Source organism: Astatotilapia calliptera, chromosome 1 (genome assembly GCF_964374335.1).
Source record: "Astatotilapia calliptera chromosome 1, fAstCal68.1, whole genome shotgun sequence".
Classification (NCBI taxonomy): Eukaryota; Metazoa; Chordata; class Actinopteri; order Cichliformes; family Cichlidae; genus Astatotilapia; species Astatotilapia calliptera.
This window is the reverse complement of record NC_137422.1, coordinates 13,917,841-13,939,006: the sequence shown is the minus strand read 5'-3', so window position 1 is coordinate 13,939,006 and position 21,166 is coordinate 13,917,841. Positions and strand designations below refer to the sequence as shown.

Here is a 21,166-nt window from a genome sequence, read left to right as displayed (position 1 = left end):
CTTTGTTTCCTTGGCTCATTCTGCATAAAGAACCCTGCAAACTCACCGCCCACACTCCAGTCCAAGAATGCGCACACTTCAAATGACTGACTGTGTGCTGTGCCCCTGCCTCGATAACGATGCCCTGTGTGATGGCGTAGACCTAGATTGTTCTGCATGATTAAGCGACGACAGCCCCCTTTGTTTCTCCTAAAAAGTAGAAGTGTGCGTAACCTCGTCTCTGGGCTTTGAGTTGTGGTCAACCGCATCTTTATCACTAGTATATGTTTAGGGAGTTATTCAGAAACGAGCTGTTGAAAAGATTTTTGACATGTCAGAATATGTGTTATATGTAGGATTATATTATTACATCACATATTTAGATAAACATAAAAAATTAAGTACACCCTCTTTCAGCTCTAATGCTTTACATACTGCACAAGGGTTACACACAATTTACACAACCTATAATTTATCACCATCCACAGTCATTGCAGGAGTGGACATCCCAGCAAATTCAGACTGTGCAGTGCTCAGAACAACTGAAAACCTCAGCTAGCATCTTAAACATCAAAGTTCAAGACAGTACAATTAGAAATAGACTGAAAAGGTATGGCTAGTTGTTTTGTCCACAGGTGAAAGGCTGTTCTCTCTGAAAGATCACTGGCACATCTAGAACAGTCTCCCTGAAAGAGAGATGTCCTCAAACCTCAATGAACTCAAACACTGCTTTAAAAAAAGAGTGTGCTGATTTATACCACGTGTTGTTGTTCTTCTGAGGTTATATTTAAATAGCCTGCTAAAATCATATATATATTTTTAATCACGTGTAAAACCTCAGAAGTTAAAGAGGGTGAAGTTTCACTTTCAAACTAACAGAACAGAAGGAGAGACTGATGATTTTGACCAGCAGCGAAAGAAAGCAGACTCTCAGCTTTGTGCTGCCCGAGCAACCTTGGGGAATTTATCACATGATTCACATTTAAAGCAGCACTGGAGAGTTGGTCGTGAGATATGATAACACTGTGAAGCTGAACTTGCCTTCCCCACCAGCTCCGCCGCTGCACATTACAAGCTACATGCAACAGAAAGTGTTGCCTTTACTGTTTGACATTACACGCTGAACTCCACTTTATTCTTTTCTGTTGACACTATGAGAGGACTTACCTGCAGTACAAGTAATCCCTCACTTTTATTTCTGTAGTAGTCCTAATAAATTTTAAATTTCTGAGCAGGAAGAAGTGGGAGGGTGGATGAAGTCTTCAGGAAGGCTGGCCATCTGTCTGTCCTTGGGCAGGAGTCCGAATTCGAACATGGACCTGTGGGAAGAACAGAGATAAAGCTGCTTTCCCAGCAGCTGCAGCTTAGGAAGGAGAAAAGGCTACAGGTGGGAATGTCAAAATATAGATTTAGTATGAAATAATTGATAAGCCTTTGCAAAAAATTATATCTGGAATGCAAAGAAAAGAAAAGAAAAGAAAATTATTATAAAAACTCATATGTACATGTCTGGCTGGAGCAGTTCAAGCTGTCCAACCACTGGCCATCAGTGACCCACACTACAGGGTGAGCTCAGGGCTTGAATCTATGTTGCTTGGCTGATTTCTTCCTCTACCTCCTCCTATGCTGAACCCATGTGTGTGTGTTTGTGTAAAAGGGCTTTAACGCGGCTGCAAGAGCATGTAGGTCAGCGACATGAAGTGAGCAGTGCTCTAAAACACCACAGATGCCAATTAACTTACTCATTAAAGCACTATTAAGGTAGTCACATCTTTGTTTAAGCCAAAGCAGGCTGTACCAGCTACCTTTTGCAGGGAGAAAAGCTTCAAATGCCTTAATTTCTTTTCTGCTGAATTGTCACCTTTCCAGTTAAATGTCATTTTTCAGTTCTAAATCAAAGCTGTGGAAATGGGCCATTGTTGCGCCTGGTGAATGGAAGCTGTGAGGATGTGACAAGGACGAGAGCCGGGGGGAGAAATTCAAGGATACAGGAGGTGGGAAAAAGGAGAGAACTCAGTGGAGCTATAGTGGTAATATGTAATGATGTAATGTATTTTCTTTTAATGCCATATAGGCCTAACAACAACAACAACAACAACAATAATAATAATAATGTAATTGTGTAATAATGTAAATGTACCAGTGAACAGTTGTTTTTTTTTCTGGTGTATTCGTGCTTTCTTGTAATGTGTTTGAGTCCTCTTGTGTGTTCATCATATATGTGCGCGTGCATGTGTGTGTGTGAGAGAGATGTCAGTCTGCCCACGGCGGTGCAGTAGAATGGGTTCAGATGAATATAAATCAGGTGACTGAACAGGCGGGGGTTTCTCCCCAGACAAGCTCAGAAGATTGTGTAATGCCCACTCCTACATCACTGGTTTGCATGTACACACACACACACACACACACACTCACACACATACATAACCCCATCTCCACTTGGTGAACAGCCACTGTATTTACCAGTCTGCCTTCAGACAGACCACCAGTGTTGAGCTCAGATACTGAAGCTGACTAGATTTTATTTAGAGATTTCAAACAAGCTGAACGAGAGCTTAAATTTCCGCTAAAGTCTTCCTGTCTCTTGGATTACTTTGAATTTTAGATGTTTTGATTTTTGTTGGGAGCACCTTGTTCCATAAGGTCATAGAGCTAACACATCCTCTGTGCTGTTTCACTGTTCTTTCATTCTCTTTGAATGCTGAGGTCAGTGGTTGACCCCCAGAAGAGAGGAGGTGAAGTGGTGACAATGTGGATTCCCACACCCAGCATGACTCTCCCTCAGCGGATGGTGCTGTACGGGACGTGTGTCGTGGCACTGATGAACTCTATAGGCCTTCTGGTGCTCTTGGTCCAGCAGAATCAGCAGTGTGCCAGGCTGGAGCAGACAGAGGCACGGCTGATGGAGGTGGAGCAGAGCTCTGTGGTGGAGTTTCTTCAAGAGGTGCCCAGAGGAGCAGCAGGGCTGCGGGCGAGCGTGGGGGAACAGCCACAATATCAGTACCAATACTCCAGGAACAAGAGGAGCAAAGAAGAGGAAAAGGAGCTACAGCAGGAGCTGCAGGAGATTCGCCAGGAGGAGGGAAAGGAGATCAGTGAGCAGGAGGCCAGCCAGGAGGTCGGAGAGGAAACCGACAAGAGGACGAAGCACGAGAAGCACAAGCAGCGGCACAGCCAGCACTACCACAAGGCGCAGGTGCAGGACGACATGATGATGATGATGACATACTCCATGGTCCCGGTGAGTCTAGATCCTTGAATGAGAGAGAGAGAGAGAGAGAGAAGGCAAGCCAGGACATTTAGAGCAGCTCAGCCTGCTTCCTTGTTTTGTGATTGCTTAATAATGCTGTCGCTAATGGTTCACTGGACTAATGGCTGAAAGTCGTAACGCTCATGGAGCCTGACGAGCTGGCAGCGCCGAAGGCTCCAGATCCTGTTTGTGGTAATATGATTACAGGAATTTTAGTTTAGATGTCCTAATCAAACTCCAACAGAATATTTCCATTTATCAAACTACTTTTTTGTAAACACACTTGAAGTTTAATTTTGTACCATTTTAAGCTTCTACTCAGCTACATTTCACAGAAAAACTGTAGTTATTTAACATACTGAGATTCTGCATTCAAATCATGCTCGTCTTATTGAATATGACTTACTCTAGTCACTGCCACAAAGTAAATATTATTACATATCAAATAATAATAATAATAATAATAATATTCCTCGCAGATAATTATGTATATATCTTAAATATTATTCTATAGATACTGACTTAAAAGCACTATACAAAAGAATTTCAACCAATGTGAATGACTGAATTTGAGCCAATGAATGTTAATGTAACTTAAAAAAGGAAACATTCCTGACATTCTCAGTAACATTGAACAGTCTGATTTCTTTGGAAACACTCTGTGAAACTCATTAACTAGCTTCTGATGACTCAGAGGGTAACGGTAAGGGTTTGGGGGCGTTATGTGTAGCTGGCGGATTTCAAGATGCATAATGGATGAAGTTAGAGCCACAAATTCAACTGTGAGACAACAGCAAATCAGATTTCAAGCTAGCACTTCAGTCAGTGCAGTCCCCTTTTGCTCTGAACATGAACCCTTTACCCTTCTGCAATCAAAGCCTAGACGAGTAAAACTAGTCAGTAGTTTTTGAACTACAAAACAGAAACTGGATGTTCTATTCTAGAGACTATCATATAAAAAGACTGGAGTTAGATTTACCCCATACATCCAAAGAAAGCGACATTTAATCTTCCTTTAGAGCACCTTGCCTCAGTGCTTCTTTTTCTCCACTTCCCTACAGAGCAAAAGTGTGCAGCAGTCAGAGTTATTCTACCTGCACTTTAAAAAGGTGATGCCTGCCTTGCATGAACTAGGGTCAGCATCAACAAGCTCTTAATCTCCTCTTGCTCTTTTCTCTATAATAACCAAGCTCAGAGTCAAATGTAAAACAATTAATACTCAGACTGTAGTAACATTTCTCATCTACCAAAATGATCAGTCAGTTTAATGTGTATGTCAGGCTCATGTTCTGGCCTGTGCACAGAATGCTGACTCATACCTACTGAGTGTGAACACCACACAATTAACACGATGCTAACTGCAGTTTCCTTAATGGCCGCTGGTGTCTTTTAACATGAAGGGGTTTCTGAAGTCTACACAGATCATCTTTAACTGGCACGTTAAAAGGTGCAGGGTTTTTATTTTTAATAGAGTAATTTTAGGTAAAGTATGCTGCTAAATTTACTGCATTAATATTTTTTCTATTTCCTCTTTTACTTCAGATCAAAGTGCTGATTGATATTTGCAACAGCACCAGGGGAGTCTGCATAGCTGGTATGTTTTACTCGTATGAATCATGTGATCATGTTCAGAATATTACTTTTAAAAAATTCTCTAACATTTCTAAACTTTCGTTTACAGGCCCTCCAGGTCCGCCGGGTAAGTCAACCCACAATTCCTAATCCAAATTTAAAACCTGCTGTAGGGTATGTCTCCTTTGTGGTTTAGTGACCCATATTCTTGATAAGTCTTTTTTTAATGTTTATTCTTTCGTTGAGTCCACAGTAAAGATTTTTTTGTGTTACTCTAGGTTTGCCTGGTGCAGATGGCCTGCCTGGACACAATGGGACTGATGGCATCCCAGGACTGAATGGACTTCCTGGGGCTGATGGGAAAAGAGGAAGAAAAGGTAAGGAATTAGTGCTTTCACTCGGCATCCATCCTTATTTTGTCCTCAGGAAATCTTGGCCATTTAAGCATAGAAGTACTGGCACAATGTAAAAGTCAAAAGGTTGAGTATAACCTGCAGAGAAAAGTATTAAAATAGCAAAAAAGAAGAAACAGCCACTTAAACTCCTTGGCATGCACACACACACACACACACACACACACGCACAGATTTCTTTCTGTCCATGTATCACAATGCAAGCAGAATTTATTCACATTTTTGCTTCATGAATGAGTGAAGAGTTTGAAACAGCTTTCTTCCCTTGCCGATATTATTCATCTCTGTGGTTTTGGGCTTCAGCTGAATGAACTGGAAAACTGTCTTCCAGTATTCTCCCACTTCACTCTGCTCTCCTCCACAGTGGATGGCATGATTCATGCCAGCAATTCAATGGGACAATTCATTTCAACAATGGGGCAAAGTGTATTGAGGTTACGAATACAATGTTCTAGCTATTTTGCACGGTGTTCTCCGCAGGGCCACCAGGTGAGAAAGGAGAACCAGGAGAAAGAGGGGAGCGAGGAGAGCTGGGCCCACCCGGAGAGAAGATCCAACCATCCAATGATGCCATTATTGAGGGTGAGTAGAACTTTATTGACTTGAACCATTTTGCAGATGACCTGAAATAAAAATAAATTTAAATGGATAACATTTAGACATTCTCTCCATTTGAGCAGGTCCACCTGGGCCTCCAGGACCACCTGGGCCTATGGGTCCTCCTGGCCCGCCGGGGCCTCAGGGGCCTCCCAGAACAGGGCACCGCAGAGCTCACCTCCAAGCTTCTCATAATCAGGGTGAGAGATCAGTCATAGTTTGCAGGTGACATTTGTGTTCCTAAAAACAGTTGTTGACAAAATAATTTTCAATGCAATCAAAGCTCTCGGGAAGAAGGTTCAAATTCTCTCTCTCTTTTTAAATTCAAAGACACCCCCCCCCCCCCCCTCCCCATAAAGTGTCTAATTGAAACCTTCTGACAAACTAGTCCATCAATGACATGACTAAAACAGGATGAAACTGCTTCTAACAGGGCTACATGCCATTCCAAATGATGAAACCTCACCTGTAAAGGAGACAGAAAAACTACACGAGAAGACTGCCAAAAGGAACGGTACGTTTCCAGAGGAGGTTGTGTTCATGTGCAGTCATGTGACCTGTGAGTAAATCCCCTGAGATTTTTTGTTTTTCCCCACAGACTGCCTGATTAAGTCTCTGATCAACCCCAGAAATGTGACAAAGATGAAAACCACATTTGGCACATGGATGAAGGACACCGCTCAGCTGAACGATGAGCGAATATGGGTGGCGGATCACTTTTCTGGTAGGCTGGTTACAGAGTGTCGCGCATGTGCTCCTGTCCCCACTTTTATAATCTCCACGTCTTTTAGCAGTAAAGATTTTGCTTGTTCTTCCCCAGGTCGCATGCTGAAGGAGTACAAAAGCATTTCCTTTTTCCAGAAGAACAGCAGCGACACCATAGACGTTATAAAGTACTATCAAGGCTGCGGCCACATCGTTCACAATGGCTTCTTTTATTATCATGCTGCTGGCACTCCCAGCATTGCCAAGTAAGCCTTAAAGCCACTCGATGCACATCAAGGTGATTTTTTATGACTTCCACATCCTTCATTTAGCAGCTTCCTGCTTGTGTGTTCACAGATTTGACTTCAGCACCAAAAGACTTCAGACTCTCACTATTGAAAACTCTTTGTACAACAACCTCGCCTACCTGCTCCCCAACTCTAAGACCTACTTCAAGCTGGCAGCAGATGAGAACGGCCTGTGGCTGATCTTTGCATCCAATGTTGACGAGAGCATCATGGTGGCCCAGCTGGACCAGAAGACCTTCTCCGTCACATCCTACGTGAACACCACCTATCCTCGCATCAAAGCCGGCAACGCCTTCATCGCCTGTGGCGTCCTGTATGTCACCGACACCAAAGACACCAGAGTCACCTTTGCGTTTGACCTGCTGAAGGGAAAGCCAGTCAATGTGACCTTTGACCTGAGGTCTGCTGGTGAAGTGCTGGCAATGCTCTCCTACAGCCCAAAGGACAGACACCTGTATGTTTGGGACCACAGCTACGTCAGGCTGTATGTGGTCCACTTCATCTCTGATGAGTGAGAAACATGATGTCCGAACACGACCGTTACAGTAAATACTGAGAGCAAAACGCCTGCAGACTTTCATCTATTCACTGCATCTGAAAACTGATAACACAAGAGTGACATACACTGTGTGTGTCGCTGTTTTAAATATATTGTCCCGTGTTACTTTTGTGTTAAGTGAAATTGTAATTGACCGTCAAACTATTTCACTAAAGTAAATATGGTTTTGGTTAACAAGACGTTTGCGCTGTTGCCTCACAGCTAGAAGGTCCTGGGTTTGAATCCGCCACCTGGCCAGGGCCTTTCTGTATGGAATTTGCATGTTTCCCCCGTGTAGTCCAGCTTCCTCCCACAGTCCAAAGACATCCAGTTAGTGGGGTGAGCTCAACTGGCAATTATAAATTGCCCATAGGTGTGAATGTTTGTCTGACTATCTGTTAGCCCTGCAGCGACTGCTGACCTGTCCAGGGTGTATCCATCCTTTCGCGGAAGAAAATGTATGAATGGATGGATGAAGGAAGTGCTGTATTTACTGTACATGGAGTTTTCAAAGGACACAAGATTTACTAATAGTGTGAAAACTTATCATTTTGTATAAGCTGGCAGTTTATGCCAATCAAACCTATAACTCAACTTTTGTTGCCATTTGCGTTTTTGCATGGTGGGTCACCACTGCTTGATTTTTATACAGATGTAACTCGTGATGTCCCTTCCCCCTCTTTTTGTACATATAGACAAACCTGCCTTTGTAAGGAAGCAGCACAGCTGTCTGGCTGCAAAGGATAATAAAAATAAAAATTAAAAAAAAGAAGAAAAAAAAAAAGCGCCAAATCATCCTGATGAAATAAAAAGAATTTATTCACTTTACAAAAGGTAAAACTGACCATGACCTGTTCTCTTACACACCTTCAGGCTCAAGTACCCTAATAGGCCTCTACTCATAATAATGGCTTCTTTTCGACTGTTTGATGTGCACGTACACACGAACGCGCACACACACACACACACACACACACACACACGACACCAGTGGGACCATTGGGGAAACACTTAAGATGCATACAGTACACACAGAGGGCAGAAAGAGAGGGAGAGAAACACAAATCTCTTTAATAAATACCATACATACACTTAACAAAAGTTACAACTAATCCAACTGGTATGATACAAACCAAAAATAAAGAAATGCCTTCATGTTTGTACAAGGTTGTTGTGATAGTTCATATATATATATTTATATAATTTATATAATAAAACTATTTCAAATGTTGTACTAGTAGGCCAAATAAAGCCAGACATTCATTTGTATATAATCGTTTCCTCTTTAATAACCTATTTATTTGAAATAAACTTTTAGTGTCTCCAGAATTTGAGTGCAAATATCTATTCCTTATGGATGAAACAGTAAAAACAACTAGTGAGGTAAACACACTTACAGTAGACTGTTGCACATCTCCCAGTCAGATTACAGTAAAACCCCTTACATTCCTAAAATAAAAGGCAATAAGATAAATAGTTTTAGAAAGGAATGGTCAACCAAATGAACACAAACATAAATAACTTAAATAAGAAAATCAACTCAATTAAAAAAAACAACAAATAAAATAAAATCTTTGTGATAAAACCAGAAGTGAACCTTTGTGTTTCTGCTCTGGGGTGAGTGGGTGGGTGGATCTTTAGCGTTGTACCAGACAGATGGAAACACTGAAATCACAGTCACAGGAGTAAAACACACCGTCTTCCAAACAGGAATGTTCTAGCAGTGAGTCTGCCGCACAAACAGGCATTTGAGGGCAGGTGGGCGCGCAGACGTACAGATGGCAGACACAGCAGAGTGAACACGCACGCAGAGGGCCAAACTGGAGCGGGCTGAACCCAAACCATTATAGGCCAAGTGAGTGATGGGCAGCCAGTGGAAAAAGAGAAGGGGGGGGGATACAGACAGGTGTCACTATCAGGACCAAATGCACCATCAACTCTTCCACGGAGCTGAGAAAGCTGGGCAAATAAAAGGCAGGAGGGTGGGGGGCAAAAACCATCGAAACAAAATGCAGATTCCAACAACTCGATTCACACTGGAAACCACTGACTTAATAACAAACCACGGTGCTGGTTACAGTAGATGCTAAGAGATTTCAGCTGTGGGCACAAAATGACAACAGTTACACACTTTTAAAATTTTTGCTTGAGCACTTTTACAGAGCACTATCAATAGACCTGTGATTGCACCGCATAACGAGAACAGGACATGCATAGCTTCCCTATGGACACACTCTAAGAGTAGAGATTCTTCGATAAAATTACAATAAAACTAGCTTTAAAATCAAGTATGATACCATTTGCTTGTAACTTTGTTTTCAGCCTTTGGGAAAATAAAATGTTTGCAGCTCCGTTTTTAATCTTCTGGATACGGCCAACAGTAAACTCATGAACACCGTTCATGCTGAAAGTTGCCAACAGCGTGGTAATCTTTTGACTAACTCTTCCCCCAGCAGCGTTTCTATTAATGCCTACAGAGTGTTACAGAAGCATTTCGGTTTTTTCCTCCACTTTCTGACCCTTTCCTCTTAGGACCCTCAGAATTACAAAAAGCATTACAGGGCGTCAACCAAGCTGCTGGGGATATTGTAGCGGTCTGGGAGGACCCTCATCTTTAGGGTGCCGTCTGCTCCGCAGGTGAAGATTCGGTTTCCGGGTCGCGTCTCCACCTGCATGACACCTGCGCCGATGTTCCGGAAGATGGACTGCTTGGCGTGCTCTATGCTAAAAGAGTGCATGAGCCCGTGGCCGGCTAGCTTCCACACCTGGGTACAAAGGAAGAGAGAGCGAGAACAGAGTATATAATTAGTTTCTCTTCCCAGGGTTTTCTGGATGGAAAAAAAAAAAAACCCCAAACAGATCATTTTTTAAATAATGAAACTGGAGAAATTAAAAACTATTTGGCTGGGGACACCACTTGTTTGGCATTTGTGATCAATTAGCATTTTTCCATGTTGTTTCTACAAAGAGACAAATGTGCTTTAAGGATCCAGACAACCCCCCCAAAAAGGTGGTTGCTGGAGGTTGATGGCAGTAGCAGGAAAAGAGAAAGAGGTTGGACATGGGTATAGAGTGCTAATCTGTGTTTGCTTTTGTTTCTAGCAGGTTGACGCAGTTGCCGGTAGTTTGCATACCTTGACTTGTCTGTAAACACTCGCCAAGCAGAAGTGAAATGATTGAAAGTCTGATGCAAACAAAAAACAGAAAACAGACACAGTCTGCACCCTTTCAAATGTGTCAGTTACAGCGATCAGGCACAAATTTTACTTTGAAGGTGAGCAGCCTTAATTTCTGGTTTCCTTAAATGTTTTTACATTTCACAACATGTAGAGTAAATGGCGAGTATTTCCAGACAAGTTGGTGTCTTCCATGAAAACTACAGGTGATCACAGCAATTTTTATTAGCCAATCAACTAAGTCAGAATACAGAGAACACATTTATCAGTAATAAAAATAATTCTCAAATATTTCAGGACAGTAATTTCAACCAGTACTCCATGTGATTGTGCCAAACATTAACACACTGCTGCTTTGACTGTCACTGATAAATCCGAAGTCAGATTTGAATATATAACATACAGTAGTCTGTGTTTTAGTTAGTTCAGCCAAAGTCATAACAAACTATTTTTAGTGACAAGAAGAACAAGGCTTCCTGCAGCAGACAGTATGGCACCCACAGAGGCTTTATCATCAAATCAGTCTGAGTTTACATTAAAAGATAAAAGAATCTGAGTTGATTAAAAGCAGCATGAAAGACTCACTTCTCTAAATCTTTTGCCTTTAACATTTTCTTGTTCCTGCTTATAACATCTAAAACAAGAACGCAGTCATCCCGGCAGTGCAGTGTTGACCTTTAGACCGTATCACCTCTGTGTTTTAAGTCTTTGATCTCATCACCTTATACTGGAATACTTAATAAACAAACCACAACAGCTAAGCCTGAAAAACTAGACCTGGAATCTTAAATCCAGGGACAAAAGTGTTGTTTGAAGGCTAGAGAGCTGCACCAAATACTCCTCCAGTTTATGGATTAAAAAAAACAAACTTGGAATGAATATAAAATAATTCTCAGTAGTTTTGATGCTGAATGCTTTATACAGTGCTTATGTTTAATAACATTCACTGACACAAAAGGATATTATTCCTCAGCACACAATGTGAGCGTGTATCAGCAAGGAAGTGAGTGAGAGAAAGAGCATGCGTCACCTTCATGTTGCCCTCTGCAGAGCCAGTGACGAAGAAGTCCTCAAAGGCATCCAATGCGAGGGCCTTGATGGCTGAATCATGGGCCTGGAAAGTGTGGAGCAGCTGCCGCTGTCGGATGTCAAACACGCACACAAAGCCTTTTCTGCCTCCAGTAATCAGCAGCTGCTGTTTAGGAGCATACTGAAGCACAGTGGCCCCGTTCTCATGGCAGGGAAAAGCTGAAGGGGGAGGTAGGAAGTAAAAGTGGATAAACTTGAAATATAGGGAAAAAGAAAATCACTGAAACTCACTTATTAGAATAAATATGGATTTCTCACCATGCACCATAGTATTGTTAGGTGAAATCAGAGTGTCCCACAGGCAAACATTTCTATAAATAACATAAAGCAAAATATTATGCAGCTGGAAAAAATAAACAAAAAGAAAGAGCAGTGTTTGATTAGTCGTCCAAATCTGACCTGTTATCATTGGACTGTCCGGCCGTGGCGATGAGACTGGAGGATGTGATGAAAGCAAAATCCCCGCAGGTCTTAGTGTGGCATTGCCAACTCTGAGAGCAAGAACAGGAAAATAAAAGCACATTTTCATTTGAATTATACAGACCACTCATATTGTGTGTGTGCTGCGACTGTGAATAAGGAGGTGGGAGGGAACCTTACCAGGTACGGTTTAGGGTTGGACGATGTCTGGTTAACCTGCCAGAGACTGAGGAAGCCCTCTCCATCAGCGACTCCACACTACAAGAATGTTTCAGAGGAATCAGAACAATGGCACCGTACACACAAAACACAGTTGCTACTTTGTGTGTGTACCTTGTTGCCCTGGGAGTTGAAATAGAGACGGGTGACTCGAGCGTTGCCTGCTTGTCTGAAGCAAATGAGTTGCTGAGGTCTGTTCCATTCAAACATCCTCACGCTACCATCCTGAGCCCCAGTCATGTCTGATACACAGCCCCACACACACACAAACCAGGAAAAGAAAGGGAGAGAGATGTTGGGGAAAGAACAGGAATACAAAGCAGGAGAAGCTATATAATTTACTTATACGTGTTAAACATGTATACTGGTGAATCCTCTCAAAGTAGCACTCACAGTACTGATATATGGGATGGGATGTCATTCTCTTCACATTGTTTAGATTCCTCTTCATAATCTGAAAGACATCAATATAAACATACATTTATCTTGTAATTAGCTTAAATTAATTGGGCAAACAATTAAGTTAACTATCTGAAAACGTCAGGCCTGAAGATCAGCCTAGTGAGTGGTTGACGACCCCCTGAGCAATAACTGTTGCCCGTTTGGGTTCCACTCTTCACAGTGTCACTACCACTTAGCGTGCATTTAGCAAGTTTTTGCAGACAAATTGGTTTACACATTAATCAAAGGCGACCATATCAATCTGCTACCAGCCAAAGCAATCGCAAACAGCTATTCAGTGCAGCGCCGATCATCAGTGGTCATCAAGCAGTCTTTAGGCATTTTTAAGTGGAGCCTTGGGCTAACCTAAGCAGTAACGTGATTGGATGATGGGCTGACTGAGGCACCGTCTATGTGCGCAAGAGTTTAAATCACTTTTATCGAATCTTCTTCTCAGACACACATGACACTCGTTCAGGTGTGCACTCGTTCAGACTTATACGTGACTATGGTAAATTACACATCACTTCAAACATCAAGCAAATTTCTGCAGATCGCCTCAATATTCCAGCTCTTTTAGTTAAAACTCATTCCTGCACTTTCATGACTTCTTCAGCATCAACAATATCTTTAAAGTATTTTACATGCATGTAATTTCACATTTTGGTCATGAAAAAACTTTTTTTCTGACCACTGCTGTAAAGACTAATTCTAAAACTGGACAGATAGTAGCTTTTAGACAGATGAAACAGCAAACTAATTTACATGAAATACAAGTGCAACTAATTTTGCTGCACATCAGAATATGATAATTGAATATGTTAAGAGAGCCCTCCTCAACCTTCACATTTAACAAAACCCCTTCCACAGTCGTTTGAACCTCTATGACACCCTCGGTCTTGTCCTCCTTTGTGTATCACACTAAACATTTATCACCGTGGCTGGGACACTGAGAACCTATCTGCGTGTTAGTCTGACGCAAATCTGTACCTTGGCTAGCCGTCTGAAAGGGCTTCTGATATCTGTGTTTATATTTGGCCATCACTGCCATGCAGACACACCCCCAGTCTGTATCTGCATCTACAGACTCAGCAGGCCAGCTGTTTAGTCGGCGTGGTTCAGCAGCGATAACAATAAAAAACAAACTTTGCCTGAAAACGTGCAAGCCCGGCAGACTGCTGAATAAAATCCCCAAATTAAATTGATTTTTTTCCAGAAGCAGAAGTTTTAAATGAAGCGTTTTCATTTTGTAAAAATACATCTAAATCTTTACTAATGAATATTATGAAATGAAACGACTGCAGAGTCATGCCACCCTTTCTATGAGCCCTGAAACAGAACTTAATCACCCCCTACTGGTTATCGCTAAATACTGCATATGTACTGCTGCCTGGTTTTGCTGGATTCAGGTTGCACAGCTGTGTAGATTTGCAGTGAAGAATCGCGTACCACACTGGCTCCCATACTGGTCTGACCACTACCGAGCCACGGCATGGATGCAGAGACTGGCATCTGCGGTGGTGCAAAGGGGACGGAGCTAGCCTGGGCAATATTGGTGTGCGAAGAACGATGATCTACATCATCAGAGCTGTAAAACAAACAAACAAACAAACACAAGCTATCATTTAATCGGAGAGGAGACAGGGAATGTGCAGTCCAGGCTCGGTGAGATTTGAAGGAAATCATATGATCTGCTGCTAGTCTGACCTGCGAGACTCCTTATCAAAGTCCTCCCCAATCCACGTGTAGGGCTGGACAGCTACTAGACTGGACACATCAACCTCTTGGACATCATGGGTGGAAGCCAACACTATTTCATTAGAGTTAGCCTAGGAAAGTAAGGAAGCACGGTGGATAAGGCGAGACAACACATATCACTAGCTTCTCTGAATTCCCAGAAAGTAACTGCCATGTATTTGCTACTTAAAAAAGATTTCTAGAAACCTTCATTCAATATAAATCTATCTAATAATCCTGTCTCCATGTACAGTGTCCTCAGAATCAAAGGAAATTATGAACCACAAGTTTTCCCCAGTATTTTACACAAGTTAACACCCACAACTGACCTTATTTATGGCAAATGCCATGATTATATCAGACTCCTTGTGGATGATTTTAGCTTTTCCTCCAGGGTAGCCCAAATCAGCCTCCACCTGGAAAAGACAAAAAGAAAAGGAAAACATCAAAGCTGAAGAGAGAAACACTAAAATAAGGTTCTCCTGGGTCAGATTAATGGTATGAAGGAGATTTTTAAAAAAATAAATAGACTTTAATTTCCCTCTAGTAGGATAGAAAACAGAAAATATTGACAAGTATGACTACTGAGCTTCTGGGCTGACACCCTCCAGTTAGAAAGCCCCTCGCCACCACACCCTGACAGTGAGCATGCAAGTTAGTAGGTTTAAAGTGTGTGCCATCTCATTTATGTGATTTTGAGTCCTGCAGAATCAGTCCAGCTAGAAAGGATGTGAGCTACACAGGGAGATGAGTTATTGATAGGTTTGGATATGAGGTTATGTGAGTGGATAAGTGTCCCAGTGAGAGGAAGAGATTAGACATTAGATCTAAGCTATAGAGCTTCGAGTAGATTTTATGCCAAAAAATTACCAGAGCAGTCACTATCAGGCCAAGCTAGAGAGGAGACATGCAGTGCTTTACCCCAGCATGGCGGGATCTCAAAACAAACTGCAAACCAAACCCTGTGCAACTGGTGCAAGATTTCTTTTAGTGTTTAATGCACTTGCTCCTTCAAGCTTGGCTTCGCAATGACTCTCCCAGACAGAAAAGATAGACAGATGCTCAGACAGAGCCAGGGCCTGGGCTGGTACAGTAAATGATACTACCTTATAGGAACTGCTAGCTCCTGCTTTGCAGTGTGGGCTTATACGGTCCGTATGGTTCTCTACAGACTACACACACACAGAGGCAATATAGACACAGGACACACCAACACAGCACGACACAACACACATGCACAAACAGAAAAATAAATCATGAAATGAAAATGAAAAAAATTAACAAAGCTGACAGGATATTGTATACTTGGTGATAAAATGGGAGTAAGTCAGACATGTTGCAGCAGGTATGGAGACATCTTACTATTACAGCTGAATTTGACATGATGTTATTCCAGTTAGCGAAAAAGGTTTTAATTATTAACTAGGCATGAGGACAAGAATCTATAGGAGGTTTTTTTTTTTAAGTTCGAGCTGCATTGGCAGTCTGTCATAAAAGTGACTGATTCAGACATCACAGAAGGCAGTGAACCATCTTATACTTGATTATATGTTAAAGGAGTCAAAGCAAAGATAAGAAAAATATTAATAGTGATAAAAATGCTCACTCGGTGCTTTAAAAAAAAAAAAAAAAAAAAAAAAATCAAGGGATGAATTTAGATACATGACTAAAAAAAATTACCAAATTGCCATTTCCAACTAATAGACTGCAAAAATATTCCAAAGAAAAGATCTGGGAAAAAAATAAAAAATATCTGGACAACCGAGCATCTGGATACCGTTTTCCATTTTTAAGGGAAAACCTACTGTGGACATGCGGCACACTAAGAACTAAAGTTAAATTAAAAGGCATATAAAATATGTTATTTTTGTAAAAACTGTTCGGATACTTCACTTTGGTAGGGCTAGTTGTTTGATGCCTACAAGGATCATAAATCTCTGTTTATAGGCGTCGTGTCTTTACGTGTGGTTAACCTGGGCTAATGTCAGCAAATCCACTTCAGAAATTTTCTATGACAATCATGTGTTACACTAAGATGAGGAGGAAAAAAAAAGAATAAAAGAAAAAACCAACATAATATAGTTGCTGACTAATGTGATGTTCAAGTACTTAAAATTCATAAAAGAAATTATAAACTTCATCTAAGGAAAAAACAAAAATTAAATGCCATGTGCTGACCTCGCTCTGCTTCCTTTTCTTTGTGAAGATGTAACGGATTAATGTCTCCTGAAGAACTTCCTGTTTGACCAGGAAATGCCACAGACGTCGGGCTGGAAAGGACTGGTGGTTCCTTGTCCTAAAGAAAAAAAAAGTGGATGAAAACAAGGTGATCACAAACAGGCTGTTTGTGACTGTCACTTTGAAAAATCAGAAGCAAAGAAACTAACAGAGTAACACAAATTCCTGTAGTCTGCATGGAAGAAAACTGTCTTGTCTGCAAACACTTGCCAGCAATCTTTAGCAAGTAAAGCCTGAAAAAACACGAAAGCTTGAAGAAATGTGATGTGAATCTGGAAAGAAAGAACAGCCATTTTCAAAATTCAAGTTATGCCTTCTGGCTGAAACCAATATGTTTCTAAGGGTGGAACTTGTTTTCCATTTCCAGTCAATTTACACTTATTTCACTACCACTTGTGAGCAGTTAGCGAGTTGTTCGGAGAGAATACTGTTTTTTCCCCCCAGCAACCTTTGGTCACTAACTGGTGTCTACATCTGTGCTACTGAGGCCTTATCTATTTATCTGCTGTAAGTACAAAGACAAAAATTACATATAGATGATGTAATACTCACTTGAAGGGTGTGTTGTCAGGCTCCAGCATGGCCTTATGTCGCAGTATTGCAGGGCCACCTCCTGTGCTGAGGTCAGTAGGGTAAGTGTTGATGTAGTTGGGAGGTGGGCCATCAAACGTATTCATTCGCTCCAACAGAAGCTGCTCCCAGGTCTCCAAAGTCTTCAAGGCAGCATTGCTCAGAGGGGACGTGACTGGCAGCTCTGTGACACAAACACATATACAAATTTGATATTCAGAAGCAAAAAGCTATGAAGCGTTTATCTGTGGATTCCATATGATTAACAAATTATTGTTGAAATGTCCTAAAATATTTCCATGCACCTTCATAAAGAATGCATCGCTTACGTTTAGAGAGGCGTTTAGGATCGGTCTTTTGGCGAGCATGTACCTGTAAAGTCCAGGCCAGTGAGAGGAATGAAGTTCTTGACATTGTGATAAGCCAGTTTCACCATGACCAGGCGGATCAGAAACCAGCTACATAACCCACAAACACACAAATAATTAAAATATGAACCTCAATGAGTCTCAGAGGAAATAAAGAGAAAGAAGCATGGCTGGCTGTACCTGTAAGAGTTGGGGTCAGAGTGCTCAGTCATCTGTGTGTCAGATAGGAAGGCGTCATCATCATCTTCGTCATCCTCGGCACCGCTTTCGTCTGAGTCATACAGGGCGTTGCTGTCTGACAGCGGCAGGAAAGGCTGAGAGGGGAAATGATCAGCAAAGAGTAAATGAAAGGCTTAAATATGTATATTGTTTTGTTTTGTTTTTTTAAACCTTAAATCTGAAGCAAAGATTCAGTTTGACAGCTTTACTCTCTTACTTTGGCCACAAAATAGTCCCACATGCTCAGCTCTGGGGGAATGAACTTCTCCCTGTAGGTGGGTCTTTCAACGGGAACAGGAGGTGGCGTGGCAGGTGTCTCCTTTACAGGGCGTCCAGGAACCAGCATCCTCATGTTGAATCTGCGTCTGTATCGGTCCACATCCTCTGCTGGGGGCTGAGGGGGAGCCACTGTAGCAGAAGAAGAATGAAGAAATGGTATATTTCAAACACAAGACAATTTGAAAAGAGGTCTGCAGTGTGCTGCATTTTATACAAAGGCTGAAGATCAGCTGAAACTCAGCATCACTTTAAATCCAAAAAAGAAGAAAGAAATAGATCCGGAGGAAAAGTACTGCATCCACATCCTACATAAAACACATAATACCTGAGAAAGGAGGCTCCTGTCTGCACCTAACTTCAGTCACAAATGACACGTCATACACTTTTGGAAAGGAGAAATACAAAAAGGCACAAAAAGCACACGTTTGGGATGTAAGCACAGGGCAAGAAACACTCGCTAGTACACAAACCTGCACCATTATCCAGGATGACCATCTCTGGTATCGCACCAGACAAAACAAGACAAGACACAAACCAGAGTAGACAGTGCAGTTAGACACACAGATACTGCACAGTCCATTACATAATAGAATCAGTGAATATTTCATGTGTGGGCACAAAGAACACATCAAACGATGGCAAATTTCTTCAGCGATCATGTGCTAAGCATTTCCTCATATCCACAGCACTTAATAGGCAAACAGGATGAGACTGGCAACTACAGTATGTTAAGGTTAAAATGAGTTAATTAGAACATGACAGTTGGGCATCAGCATGTACCTTTTCTCTAAAGCTGTGTGACTGTGGCATGCATGCAGGTTTGCCGCGGCCCTCAAAAGGACAATTTTAACAAGTGATTTTTATCAACAGGCTGGCATTTAAGATGGCCTGTCCTCTAAAGGAGCTCTTCAAAAGGCCCCTGGCCTTGCTCAGAGCTGCCTCAAGCTCTAGAGATGTGGAGTCTAAATGCCAGTCCCCATCTTCCTCCCTCACAAACACAATGTGAGCACGGTATACTCTGGCCTGATGAATATGGATGAACAGTGTCAATTTCAGCCAACAGTGACACAGTAGAGCTGTGAGCACTTTGGGAATGGCTTAGTTTTTGAAATAAACAGACAAACACCTGAATCATGTCACACAAGCGCTAGTATAAATCTATAATGCAGTAACTAACTCAACTGCAAATTACTTACGTACACCAACTCCATTTGCATTACTTCAAAATACAATCCCAGTTTCAAGAGAGTTGGGATGCCGTGTAAAATGCAAATTAAAAACAAAATGCAATTTTTGCTAATCTGTTTTCATCACAGTAGATCATAGAAAGTACCATTTTAAGAAGGATATTAACTCGTTCCCAATTTGATAGCAGCAACATGTCTCAAAACAGTTGGGGCAGGGCCATGTTTACCCACTGTGCAGGATCCAACCTTATTTTAATCTGTACAGTCAGGACTGTCTGAGCAGAGCAGCTGCTGGACTTTTGGGAGAGGAATGCTGTCCCATTCTTATCTGATATGGGAATGCAGCTGCTGAAATCTGCAAAGCTTTCCCTGAAAAACTAATCTGAATGGGAGCACATGTTCCTCTAAAACCTGTACATACCAGTCAGCACTGATGGTGTAATTCCAGATGTGCAAGCTGCTAGTTCCATAGGTACTAATACAGTTCCATATCATTTCTGAACGGAGCGCTCTCCTCTTTAGTCTGGAGGATGGTGCGTCCATGTTTTAACAAAAAAAAGAATTTCATCTGACCACAGATCAGTTTTTCTAGTTTGTCTGAGTCCATTTGAAATTAAGTTTGATCCAGAGAAGACAATGGTGTTGCATTCTCTGGCAACGGCCTTGTCCTTTGTGCACAGGGAAGATTTCTCCAGGTTCCTTGAATCTATGAATTTTCTTGAATTTATGGACAGTAGATGATGAGATTTTAAAAGTTTTACACTGAAGAGGACCGATGATCTTCAGCTCTTGGAGATGCTCTTTTTTTTTTTTTTTTTACAAAGCAATCATGTTAGTGACATGTTGTAAATGAACCTGATTAATTGCAAAATGTTACTTTTCAGGCCTTTTGTCACCCTGTTTCAACTTTTGGTATTTGTTGCTGTCATCAAATTCAAAGTGAGCAAATATTTTTCATGAAAGAGTAAAATATCTCAATTTAAACATCTGGTAGGGTTTTTGTGTTTTATTGTAAATAAAATATAGGTTTAAGAAATGTGTAAATTATTACATTCTGTTTTTGTTTAGATTTAACACAGCACCGTAGTGGTTTTCTTGAATTGTGGTTGTATTTCATTCTAAAATCTGGACAACACACAAGTAGATATTTAGCCTGAACGCTACAGGAAGCCTCTGAAAGTGTACCTGGTTTAGTCTCAGATTCACATATAGTGGGCTGCTCAGCATTGGCCTCTGAATACTCGTTGCTAGGCCCAGCTGGTGCTTCAGTGACACAAAATGAGCACAGAGGACGTTACAACATGTACATGCAATGCAGTATACACACACACAAACACACACACAGCTGTTGGCTTGTCATAACAGTAGTGGATTTTTTTTTTTGTTTGTAATGCTCATTCAGCAGTAGCTTCACGATAGAGTGGTGGGTCATTCAAGCAGCTGCAACAATGCAAACCTTTACAATTACCATGCACTGCAATTCTGCAAACCAGCACTGCAATCCACCAGCCCAGTTACTCACAGCTGGTGTTAGCTGCAGATACCACAGTGCCCACCCCCTCGTCCCTTAAAACAGGAGGAGGGGGACGTTTAGGGCGCTGGGTTTCAGTAGGGGTGACAGTGGGGTTTGAGGTGAAGTTGCTCTGCTCTGGTCTTCCTGTCTCTTGAGACTCCTCTGGCCTGGCTGCCTCAAAATCAGCTGGCGCTGGGACACAGGGCAGAGGGCACACTCACACAAGACGCTACACACGAGTAGCAGCAGCATGTTAGGAGCATCAACAGGACAGTGCTAAGTAAATATCTATGCGATAATACCAAAAGTGGAAGTGATCAGAGATGTTAAAGGGAAAACAGACGTGGG

General features: G+C 41.7%; 2 protein-coding genes across 8 annotated transcripts in view; one reads left to right on the top strand and one right to left on the bottom strand.

The window, feature by feature from the left end:
* Window positions 1-2,428: 2,428 nt before the first annotated feature.
* Window positions 2,429-8,146, top strand: gldn (gliomedin). The gene is made up of 10 exons (XM_026163667.2): window positions 2,429-3,220; window positions 4,772-4,823; window positions 4,911-4,928; window positions 5,080-5,178; window positions 5,695-5,796; window positions 5,895-6,011; window positions 6,245-6,325; window positions 6,410-6,535; window positions 6,632-6,782; window positions 6,874-8,146. The coding sequence occupies exons 1-10, from the start codon at window positions 2,678-2,680 to the stop codon at window positions 7,337-7,339; spliced, it is 1,755 nt and encodes a 584-aa protein (XP_026019452.2). The 5' UTR covers window positions 2,429-2,677; the 3' UTR covers window positions 7,340-8,146.
* Window positions 8,147-8,157: 11 nt separating this feature from the next.
* dmxl2 (Dmx-like 2) overlaps window positions 8,158-21,166 on the bottom strand; it is a 46,426-nt gene continuing 33,417 nt past the window's right edge. For 2 of the 7 annotated variants that reach the window (XM_080302401.1, XM_080302404.1), the window contains exons 39-56: window positions 20,491-20,568; window positions 18,589-18,615; window positions 18,057-18,247; window positions 17,801-17,934; window positions 17,625-17,710; window positions 17,235-17,436; window positions 16,623-16,740; window positions 15,551-15,616; window positions 14,774-14,860; window positions 14,415-14,536; window positions 14,157-14,295; window positions 12,660-12,720; window positions 12,381-12,508; window positions 12,228-12,305; window positions 12,027-12,118; window positions 11,886-11,938; window positions 11,569-11,786; window positions 8,158-10,127 (exon numbers count right to left, since the gene is read on the bottom strand). In XM_080302401.1, coding sequence (XP_080158527.1) covers window positions 9,918-10,127; window positions 11,569-11,786; window positions 11,886-11,938; window positions 12,027-12,118; window positions 12,228-12,305; window positions 12,381-12,508; window positions 12,660-12,720; window positions 14,157-14,295; window positions 14,415-14,536; window positions 14,774-14,860; window positions 15,551-15,616; window positions 16,623-16,740; window positions 17,235-17,436; window positions 17,625-17,710; window positions 17,801-17,934; window positions 18,057-18,247; window positions 18,589-18,615; window positions 20,491-20,568 — 2,090 coding nt within the window. In that variant the 3' untranslated portion in view covers window positions 8,158-9,917. Of the gene's footprint in view, window positions 10,128-11,568; window positions 11,787-11,885; window positions 11,939-12,026; window positions 12,119-12,227; window positions 12,306-12,380; window positions 12,509-12,659; window positions 12,721-14,156; window positions 14,296-14,414; window positions 14,537-14,773; window positions 14,861-15,550; window positions 15,617-16,622; window positions 16,741-17,234; window positions 17,437-17,581; window positions 17,711-17,800; window positions 17,935-18,056; window positions 18,248-18,588; window positions 18,616-20,490; window positions 20,569-21,166 lie in introns of those variants that run through there. The other 5 variants (XM_080302414.1, XM_026163628.2, XM_026163649.2 and 2 more) reach the window with 5 other exon arrangements.